Genomic DNA, 11409 nt, shown 5'->3' on the forward strand with positions numbered 1-11409 from the left:
TCTGGTGGTATGATGAGTGTCCAATAGGCTGAGCTGCATCTTTATTGCCTCTTTAGAGCAATCGTTGAGATGAAGAGAAAACGGGAATCTGCTTCAAAATACAGTCTATTTAATTATGCCTCTACTAGCACAAGTACATTTCAAATTGTAGGCCCATGCACTGTGGCCTGGTGCTGGTACTCTCAAAGGATAGGCTATGTCTGTCTGCAATGGTCTTTAAACTACATTACCTACAAGGCTTTGCGAAAAGTGTAGAAGAGGCTTGAGCATACGGCTTCGGGTGTTTACTCAGTACTGGCACAATTTAACTTCATTGTTAGTTAAGAAGAATGATGATGGGTTAAACTAAAACTAAAACTAAACCGGAATATAGCATGATTTAATGTAATTTAGCTAATAACCAGAACAGAATGGTATGCCAAACCTATTGACCAATGACACTGGCTGAATTCAAGTTGGGATGGACCAATAACTAAAGCTTTTACTGGGAGGCTACGGCAGGCGGGTGACTGCTGGTTAGTTTGTGCTCGAGATTATTGTTAAGGTTGTATGGAGTAACACTGCGGGTCTCAGTCCTTTTTCAAAACATAGACAATATCAGCTATATCATGTAAATAACATCGGACAAGTATCCTGTGCAATTGTGCACATGCAAAACCTTTCGTTCCGACGCATCGGAAATTTAGACGAACTGAGGGTAAAATTTACTCGAGAAGGCCGGTTTACATTTGGATCCAATCCGCTGGTTTCATGCAGTAATCCACTGATTACCGACTTGATTTTGTTTCTGAAGGTGAGTGCACATATTTGATTCAGCATTTGGCCTTTGAGAAACGTTATAACCTGACACAACAAGGCAAGAGCAGACGGATACAGAACGTAGAGTAGGGAGGAGGGGAAGATACTAGGGAGGAGGTGGGATTTAAAGGAAAAGTGTGTTGATGTTTGGCCGACCCAATTAGATGCTATGAGCCATGAGAATCAGGAATGCTTTCATGATTTGTGAATAAATTGATTTTTCAATGTCTTTCAACATTACACTGACATTTTAACAATGGCTAAAATACTGTGGATTGTAAGTAACACACAAGAAAGAGAGAGAGAGAGGAAAGTTAGTCATAGGATAGATATTTGCTCCCAAGAAAAATGTTTAAACAACTTTCATTGCTCACAGCTGAAGTTCATTGCCAAACATCTTCTGATGAAGACTGTTCCAGCCACACATGAAGAACATACTTGAGTGGTAGCTGGGGATGGCCCACCTGGAATGAACCCAATGACAACAAAAGATGGGACCTGATTGTAAAAATTAACAAGTACCATTTGCACCCTTCCAACCCTTGGCCTCATGAAGATGGCCAATTCGGTGGCCACACTGGTGGTGCAGACGGAGCTCCTGCCGACTCAACCATCATCGTCTCTGTCTCCCTTCCCCTCTCTGCTTGCTACCGGTGATGATGTGGAGGAGGATGGCGAGAGGCCGGACGAGAAGACGGCTACCGAGGTGGTACTCACCGGTATGGAGATGGTGACGTCCACCTCGTCTCCCGTCACGCCAGTGCCCCAGAATCCTGAGCACCCATTTCATTGCCTGGATTGTGGAAAAAGCTTCAAATGGTCATCCAGACTGGCCCACCATCAGCGTAGCCACAATAATGAGAGGCCCTACCGCTGCAACCTTTGCCCCAAGGCCTTCAAGGGTTCCTCTGCACTACTCTACCACCAGCGGTAAGTTCTAGGGGTATAACGGTACACAAGCATCATGGTTCCGTGTGTACCTCTTAGGGATGCACCGATTCTAAAATTCTGGGCCGATATCAATGTATAAAATAACAATTTGGCTGATAACCGATGCCGATACCGATATTTTTGTCTTTGTTTGTTTACTGGGTTGTTGTTGTTGTTGTTAATTATACAAAACTAAAATATTCATAAAATACCATTTTCAAGTCTTTCAGGCCTTCATAGCACAACATTTACCTTTTTGCAGAATTGAAAATAACCGATAAATATCAGCCACTGCCATCGGTAAATGTTGATGTGCCGATAACCAATATCGGTCAACAAGGCTGATATTGGCCGATACCGATGTTGGGCAATATATCAGTGCATCCCTAGTACCCTGGTTTTGAAGTCACGGTTCAGTTCATTTTCGGTACTGTAAGCCTGTAGGTACTACTAACTTAAAATTCTCTGACAATAGTATTTTAAAAAGGTGTAAAATTAAGTTAGTTAAATAACTAAGCTGACATATAGTCTGCCACTTATTATGCGTGTGTGGGAACTCATGGTCCACAAGCAAAAAAACGTTCCTTTCTGTTGATTACTGTTAGAGACTGCATACATTTGGTACACATCTGTATTGAACCTAACATCCTGTACCTAAACGGTTTGGTAAATATGTGTGCCTTTACAACCCTAGTAAGTTCACAGGCTACCGTACAGTTTGCATTTCATCTAATGCTTAAGGTACGCACCATGTTGTAGGGTATCTTTCTCATTGCTTCATTGGAAACTTTGGGATTTTTCTATCTGGGCCCAATTTTTAGGTCTTTTCAGGTGCAAATTTGTTGACAAAAAAAGATCCCAACCTTTTACTCTAAGAAACACTGATCTGTATCACTCAACCCATGGATGGAAACAAAGTGTCTTTTTTGGCTCAGATGCAAGATTCTGTTGAAATATTTGGTAGAGGAAAGAGGTCAGCAGGTGTCTGGATAAGATGCTTTGGTGAATAGTTTATGCTTCAAATTCCAGTCTTACTGTCTTACCAGGTTGTCCCATCATTAAGACCAACTGTTGTCTTGTCTGTGTTACATATTTACTTTGAAGGATGGTTCTTTCATGACTTGTCCTCTTTTGTCTTCAGGATTCTTTTATGAAGATTTTGTGTTCTTTGGAAGAATAGTTAATCTTTTGCCTCAACAACAGAGCTGAATATTGCTTCCACATTAGTCATGCACAGGGTGTTGTTTCTCAGTTTATAATTTTTGACAGCTGTATAACTTTGTGCTGTGGAAGTGCAAATACTGGTCATTCTAATGGTACAAAGTGTGGCTACCACAGGTCCCACTCTGGTGAGAAGCCCTACAAGTGTGACGACTGTGGCAAAGCCTTCAAACGCTCGTCTCTGTTGCAGGTGAGTCACACGGCCAAGCGCTGTGGAACTGGGGCATATTCTCTCTTTCATATGGGCATCATGTTTATGTAGGTCATGGGTCAGAAGAATTGGCTAAGTAAATGGAAATGTTTACATACCTCAGGATACCTCCTGAATCCAACAACTAATTGCAGGCTGGAGCGGTTACACCCTAGACCATAGCAGAGCTCTGCCATGTCATTAGCACTGGCTCCAGGATAAATCTGCTATCCTTCAAGCAGCAGCAACACATATATTGTTACTAACATGTAGCCTAATATTGCAAAGCTGATTGTGGCGCTTCATATACTGCCATTAGATTTTGTTACAGGGCAAATCTGGTCATACATTTTGCAGGTTCACCGCAGCGTTCACACTGGACTCCGCACTTTCCAGTGTCCCTACTGCCCCTTGACCTTCAAATGGAGCTCCCACTACCAGTACCACCTGCGCCAGCACACCGGCGAGTGCCCTTACCCGTGCGACAGCTGCCCCAAGGCCTTCAAGAACTCCAGCAGCCTGCGCCGACACAAGAATGTCCACCTGGGCCTCAAGCCGTACGTCTGCGCCGTGTGCAGCAAGGCCTTCACGCAGTCGACCAACCTGCGGCAGCACATGCGCATCCACACGGGCGAGCGGCCCTACGTCTGCAACAAGTGCGGCCGCAGCTTCACGCACTCGTCCAACCTGGCGCTGCACCGCACCTCGCACCTGGAGGACAAGCGGAAGGCGGGAGAGGGGAAGGAGGGGGGCGTGGAGGGGGCGGTGATGCAGGGGACCGCGGCCACGGAGGAGCTGAGTGCGGTGGGGGTCGGGATCCAGGACATGGTGGGCTTCGTTGGTCAGGAAGCCGGGCTAGGCGTGGGCGAAGTGTTCCTCACCCATCACACCTCGTCGGGCGCCGGCGGTCAGACCATGCTGACGCTGACGCCCACCACGGTTGCGGCGGCGGCGGGGCACGTGCACGTGACCACTGACACGGGTGCCAGCGTGCTGCTGTTCAGCTGCGGCAGCTGCAACCAGACCTTCACCTCGCAGGGAGACCTGGAGGAGCACCAGACCCTCCACCTGGGGGCCCTGGGGCCCGGAGCCACGGCAGGGCCGGAGGCCGGGGAGCCCACAGGCGCCGAGCCGTCCACCGTCAGCCTGGTTGGGGCTGGACCCCTCCTGGCGGATTTCGAGGAGGTGGTGGAGACGACCACGGTGGCAGAGACTGGGCAGGGTGCCAGGGAGCTGCTGAGCCTGGGTGGGGGAGCCGAGGGAGGGGTTGGTGGACAGAACGGTCAGGCGCAGTACGATCTCCTCCAGGGCTTCACCACAGTTCCACAGTTACCCCCCGAGGCCAGCGTGCCCACCGACACAACAGGAGGAGCAGCGAACGTCTCCATGCTCTGCACCTACTGCGGGAAAAGCTTCAAGACCAGCAGTGGGTTAACCAGGCATGTGGCACAGGTAGGACTGAGCAGGCTGCTAAGGGAGGGGTAATGCAATATATTAGTTGAGCAGCCTATAGAATATGAAGATCAATGTTACAGTGGAACCCCTATCTCAGCAGACTCCGTATCCGCTGTTTTAGTTATTCGCGGTTCGTCATAACAGGAAATATTAAAGGAACCATATGTAAGATTGTGGCCAAAACTGGTACTGCAATCACTTTCAAATTACTGTAGAGCGGTGTATCCCCTCCCCCTCCCCCCTGACTCGAGGTTGCCAACCCAGATGCCGAAACACTACTGACTTCGTGATTAGTAGACAGGTGGAGGGTGGTGCATCAGGCCAAAACACAACATAACATGACAAAACACAACATCAACATCAGTTGAGGGCTGCAACTTCACTTTTTAAATGACAATATCCTGGCCGGACTACTGTTGTCAGTGATATAAGTATTTGAAATGAACATGATTTCTTAATGTCTAGTGACATATCAGTGCCATTTTATGATTAATTGAAATACATTTCTTACATACGGTTCCTTTAAGTCGTAATTATGAAAATAAACAGTTTACGTTTTAAATTTGGCCCAATTATGTCTGTCCTTGACTCCTGCATCCTCATTGCATTATTTCCTTCTTGCGTTATTAAATGGAGGGATAAGGACGTATGGCTTGCAAAGGAGGAAGGAAGGAAAGAATGCATGGAGGACTTGCAAAGAATTGATATTTACCCCTTGTCATTGCTCCATCCAGAATTAAGCAAAAACATCAGCAGCTCTTTCATTTGAGTGACCAAATTTACATAACCTCTATAACAATATACTGATAATGCTATAATACGTTTTTAATATTAGTTGTTGTTGTCTATGTCTTTTAGTGTGCATGTTATGAATTACAGTTTACCGTAGACTAAAAATGTGTACACAAAAAACAAGTTCTATGGTATTCGCGACTATCCACTGTTCCGTGGAAGATATTGTGTCAGCGGAAGGAGTGTATCAATTGGGGACATGGGGGTTTCTCTGTTCTTCACTTGTACTCTATTGCGAAACCTAGAACACACATTTGAATGCATTACTGTTTTAATGATGTTCTTTGCTATATAACTATATGTACATGTAATGTCTTTTCTGTACCACTCTTTTTCCTTGGCCCATATGTTGTCTGTCCTGTCATTCTCTCTCTCTCTCTCTCTCAGGCCCATTCCCTCTCGTCATCCCAGACTCGCTCTCAGTACAACTGCTCGGCGTGTGACCGCTCCTTCCCTCTCCTCTCGTCCCTCCTGACCCACCAGTACTCGCACACGCCCGAGCAGCGGCTCTTGGCCGAGGCCGAGGCCGAGATCGTCTGCCCCCCGTCCCTCGCCCTGCCTCTGCCGTCCTCCCCCATCGCCAAAGCACAGGAGGGCGGCGAAGGGGAAAGGGAGATCCACGTCAGCCTCATCGCTGTCACTGAGGAGGCGGGCAAGAGAGGGAAAGGAGGCCGCAGAGGGGCAGTCAACAAGACCCCTGGCAACGGTGGTGAGAGAGCCTCAGACTTTATTTACATTTTGATCTACTTTAGTCTGAAATGCTGTACACAAGATGCTGTACACAAGGCTAAAACACAACATGGGTCATTTCAGTTGAAAGGTATTTCAGGGGTCTAATTTATCAATGTAGTTTAGCATCTTGCCACATATGTTTGTCATTTCTGATCCTGAATTTCAAGGCTAGTAAGGTTGAGTTACTGCAACATGTTGAGAATTCCGAGGACTTAGAGTGTATTTGAATGTAAGTTCTCTGTAGTCCTTGTTATTTCCCTTCTGATGGGAGTTTTCCTTTGTGCTCCAGAGCGTCCGTATCGCTGCTCAGAGTGTGGCAAGTCGTTTAAGGGCTCCTCCGGTCTGCGCTACCACATGCGGGACCACACGGGAGAGAGGCCCTACCGCTGCACTGAGTGTGGGAAGAGCTTCAAGAGGTCCTCACTGCTCTCCATCCACCAGAGAGTGAGTACTGCACCTGTATCTGTCTACAAGTTGCAGGAACGTGTGTGTGTGTGTGTGTGTGTGTGTGTGGTTGATATTGGTAAAAGAAGCACACATTGGCTTTCTCCGCTCTACCGTAGCCACTCCCCCTCTCACACAGCACAGCGCAGGACCAGAGACCGAGAGGGTAAGCAGAGTTTTGGCAGCACTGAATCAGGGCACAGCAGGGGTCAAGATGCAAGATGTTTGGATGATTATCATGTCTGACCTTAACAATAAAGACTACATGTATGCAGTTTTCTAGCATAGAATGATTCCATGGATTTTGCAACAACACGCCAACAAACACGGGTATGCAGTGGCTATTCAAAATAACGCAAAAATGATGTGCAATAAGCTGACACTTCGAAAAGCCCAGATTTCTTTGGACTTGAGACTTGAATAAACAAATAATTCCGACTGCAAGGTCCCAAATTGAAACGAGCGATAGGCTATTGGTCCTGAATTTAAGGATGTTTCAGAATGCCACACAGCTGCAGACAATGAGTGGCAGACAGCGACATGTCACTTATGCTAGCAAAGACTGTTTTTGAGCCACATTTTTGCAAATCTCATATGAATGGTTTGTCTTCTTTGATATCATTAAATTATTCAATAGGCTAAACATGTAGCCTTACATCAAAGCTTTAGGCTTATGTCATTTTGATCAGCTACAGACAATGAGTGGCAGACAGAGCGTGATGCCACTTATAGGCTACAAGAGATGGTTTTTGAATCACATCGTTGCAAATTTCCTATGATGATTCATCATTCCACCAAATGGTTTGTCTTCTCTATCATGAAGTTATTCAATAGGCTTAACAATTAATATATAGCCTACATATAACTCAAAAAAGCTGTTAGGCTTATGTCATGTTGATCTGTAAAAAATGTCACATGCAGCCATGCCTAAATTCTGCACATTTATTATGGGCTAATGTATTATCATAAAATATTCAGTATTTATTGAATGCTTAGCTGAAATAAATTACTATCTTTTTCCCTTTTTTTTTTAAAGCAGGCATACCTGCAGACATGTAATTGGGCTACGGGTGTTCTACAGGAATAGCATGTTTGAACGGGCACTGCACTAGTGGTCCAAATAAATGAACCTTGGTATTAATTGACAAGAAATGTGGAAGCTGTATGTTGTCATGCAATGCTGGATGTGGTTTATGTTAGATGTCGAGTATGTGTTGGATGTGTGTTGTGATGCTCTGGTGACATGGAGCTGCTCTAACAAATTCATTTAAGGTTAAGGATTAATGAAGTATCAATCAATCAATTAATTAATCAATGTGTGCATTTATATGATGCCAGTAGCAACTCTTTTCCTGCCCTCTGTAGGTCCATACTGGTGTGCGTGCCTTCCAGTGTCCTTACTGCCCCCTGACCTTCAAGTGGAGCTCCCACTACCAGTACCACCTGCGGCAGCACACCGGCGAGCGGCCCTACGTGTGCCAGGAGTGCGGCAAGTCCTTCAAGAACACCAGCTGCCTGCGGCGCCACAGCCAGCTGCACTCGGGCCTGCGGCCACACTCCTGCTCCGTGTGCGGCAAGTCCTTCTCGCAGACGTCCAACCTGAAGCAGCACGAGCGCACGCACTCGGGCGAGCGGCCCTTCCAGTGCGCGCAGTGCCACAAGAGCTTCACGCACTCGTCCAACCTGCAGCTGCACCTGCGCACGCACTCCTCGCGCAAGGACTTCAAGTGCCCGCACTGCGGCAAGGAGTTCGTCATGCACTCCTACCTGCAGAGGCACCTCAGGACGCACGCCACCACCGGCAGCGGGGGCGCCAAGGAGGGGGCGAAGGCCGCCAAGGGAGGAAGTGGCGGAGGCGGCGGAGCCTCGGGAGGCCCGGCGCAGACGCTGAGTCTGAGTGTGAACGCGCCGGGCGGCCTCAGCTCTCTGTTCCCGGGCGACGGCTCGGGCAGCTCCACGCTGCTGCTCTCGCCGTCCAACTTGGACATCCCGCCCAACACGTCGCAGAATTACTTCATGATCCAGACGCCCTCGGGGCTGCAGCTCATCCCTCTGTCCAACCCTACGCCCACGCAACCTCCCCCGCCACCCCCACCCCCACCCCCGCCGCCTCCACCCCAGCCACAGTCCCAGAACTATCTGCTGCTGCAGTGCCAGGGCACCAATGGGAACCAGCCCAGCCTCATCCTCGTCCCCACCACGTCTAATCCCGTGGCTGCCGAGCCGCAGTCTCTTCCTGTGGTGCAGACCATCCCGGGGCTGCAGAACGTTCTGGGCCAGGCCCAAACCCCGATGCCCCAGTTTCAGACGGTCCAGACCCAGCCTCGCTACATCATAACCAACCCCAACAGCACCAACACCCAGGCCGTCACCAACCCTCCGCCCCGAAATTCCACGCTCACTCGGCCCATTTTGGGGAAGCTGACCAGCACCAAGACCGGCAGGAGTCGACGGGGCCGAAAACCCAAAGCCGCGTCCCAGACTCCCGGTCAGGCAGCGCCCACACTCCCAGCAGGCTCCCAGCTGGCCACCACGTCAGCAGCCGTCACCACACTCAGCACTACGGTTAGCGTGCCAAATCTTGGCAGCCAGTTGTCTCAGTCGCCAGCTTGTGACATTCAGGCTGCTTCGACCAGCACCTCTGGGCCCACAGCGGAGCCCAAAATGCAGGGTGGTCATCTCACAAAGCCCTCGGCTGTTTGGACAGACCAGGCTATGCCTGCAGAGGTCAAGCCTTCAGATACATTGCCAGAGGAGAGGTTTGTGCTGTGCTTCGAAAAGGACACGGGAGAAGACTGCAAGAAGGAGGAGAGGGGGATGGGGGTGGAGATGGAGGTGGGGATGGGGGAGGTGGGGAAGGAGGAAGGTCGTACGTGTTACAGTTTGAAGGCGAGGCAGAGCGAGATGGAGGAGATGGCGAGGGTGGAGAGAGGCAGGAGGAGTCGTATGTGCTCCACTTCCAGGCAGACGGAGAGCGGGAGGGAGATGGAGGGAAGGAGCAGGACGGGATGGTGTCCCTAAACCTGCTCCAGGACTGGGGAGCGGAGAGGCAGGCGGAGAGGGCGTCCGGCCTGGGGGAAGGCGTCGAAGGGGAGGGTGAGTCATTCATCCTCCATTTCCAGGCAGCTGAGGCCCACGAGGAGGGGGCACAATCAGGCGCAGGATACCCAGAGGCGCCGGGCGACGACTTGGGCCTTTCCTGTCCACCTGCTCAAGCCCTCGTGCCACTCGGCGGGCAGGAGGTGGTCTTTCAGCTGGAGGACGAGGCCAAAATGGTCGGAGGCTCCGGGCCCGGTGACAACGTCCAGATGATTGCACTAATCGAGGGAGAGGGCGCCGGGTCAAGAGAGGGCAGCGCTTTTGGCCAAGCTGAGGGGGTAGCGAGGGAGAGCAGGGAGCAGATGGAGGGGATCTTTCAGCTGGAGGGAGGGGAGGGCATCGTCATCATAGAGGTGAGCACAAGCAGTCTCCGAGAGGGGGGCATGGAGGAGGGAGGGCCGGTGACGTTAGAGAGCATGGAGGGCAAAGAGATGAGCGATATCCGGGACGTGGCGGTCGGGGTCGTGTCCGAGGCAGAGACCCACGGACAGAAAAATGTTGATCATGAGAACTAGACGCCTGTCCAAGAGCAGCACGGTCCGAACTCTGGGTTTTTGTTAAGTCCCTAAAAATCTTCTTTTCTATCTAACAGTATGCCTTATAGCTTGGGTCACACCTTTCTTTATGACTCACACACAAAAGAAATACAGACTGCACAAGAGTAGTTGCTGTGTGTCAGCAGGGTATTTACTGGTGTGAAAAAGTGACTGGCGCTCAATTGTATTAGGGGCAACTCTTGCACACTCACACAGATGTGGGAAACCACCTCTGTGTTATAATAAACTGTTAATAACACGAATGAAGGACATCTTTGGTGCTTGCTTGCATTGTGTGGTTGCTGTGAATACAGCAGATGAGATAAAGACAGTAAGCTTGTGGAAATGCGGCAAGTTTAAATTATGCTGTCATGTTGACAGTGTGTATAAAATAACCATGAATTTTGTGAATACGTCTCTTACAGTTGCTTGTTTCATCATAAATATTGATACTAGAACATAGTAATGTAATAAATTATACAGTTGATAAAAGTGTCTGTGTTACAGATATATCTGTGGATTTTTTAAATGTGAATAGGTATTTATGTTACAGAGACTCATTGCTATAACATTTAATTTGTGTTGGGAGTCGTAGTTATTAATATTAAGTACATGAGTTATTCACAGTGAGTGTGTTATGTTGGTTACATGAGAATATTTTGGGGTGTGATTAAAGGGAACTGATTATCTATAATGAATATACACAAACCAAGTGAAGGAAGGACAGTAACACTCTGTGCTCGCTACACACACTAGAAACGAGTAATGTGTTTTCCCCCTATAAACAGACCTTGTTACTATTTGCGCTGTGGTGTCACAAACCTCTGGAGCTTAAAACCATGAAGCCTTATCTCAACCCGCCCTGGGCCAGAGTCCCAGACAGGGATTTTACCCAGCTCTGGACTGGATTCCATGCCAAATGCAGACTACTCTGAAGGCAAAAATATATTTAAAAATATTTTAGGAAAACATGTTGACATGTTCACATATCTTTTACTTAAAAAAACAAATCAAAGTAGCAGTGGTGGAAATGTTCATTAGGCAGATAAGTGTGTGGGGAACACAGACCTGGATCTCATTTAGATTTGTATCACGCAACACAAGTGCGTACAGTTTTCTTTTTTCTTTTCTTTCTTCACTTCAATACAAATGGTTTGATGCAAATTCCCCACACTGGTTTGATGATGTGGCTTGGCTACACCACAAAGGATG

General features: G+C 48.4%; 1 protein-coding gene across 1 annotated transcript; it reads left to right on the forward strand.

Moving 5' to 3' along the window:
• The first annotated feature begins 455 nt into the window (after window positions 1-455).
• On the forward strand, window positions 456-10176 carry znf628 (zinc finger protein 628). Its single transcript, XM_048261947.1, has 8 exons — window positions 456-793; window positions 1175-1728; window positions 3067-3139; window positions 3497-4591; window positions 5774-6095; window positions 6408-6562; window positions 7928-9127; window positions 9445-10176. The coding sequence occupies exons 2-8, from the start codon at window positions 1349-1351 to the stop codon at window positions 10174-10176; spliced, it is 3957 nt and encodes a 1318-aa protein (XP_048117904.1). The 5' UTR covers window positions 456-793; window positions 1175-1348.
• Window positions 10177-11409: the final 1233 nt, after the last annotated feature.

This window comes from Alosa alosa, chromosome 13, assembly GCF_017589495.1.
Source record: "Alosa alosa isolate M-15738 ecotype Scorff River chromosome 13, AALO_Geno_1.1, whole genome shotgun sequence".
In the NCBI taxonomy this organism is placed as follows: Eukaryota; Metazoa; Chordata; class Actinopteri; order Clupeiformes; family Clupeidae; genus Alosa; species Alosa alosa.

Excerpts from the sequence above, each read along its gene's own strand:
- znf628 (XM_048261947.1), top strand. The coding sequence starts at position 1,349 with ATGAAGATGGCCAATTCGGTGGCCACACTGGTGGTGCAGACGGAGCTC. Across the intron at positions 3,140-3,496 it reads AACGCTCGTCTCTGTTGCAG|GTTCACCGCAGCGTTCACAC; the intron begins GTGAGTCACACG and ends TACATTTTGCAG. Across the intron at positions 4,592-5,773 it reads TAACCAGGCATGTGGCACAG|GCCCATTCCCTCTCGTCATC; the intron begins GTAGGACTGAGC and ends TCTCTCTCTCAG.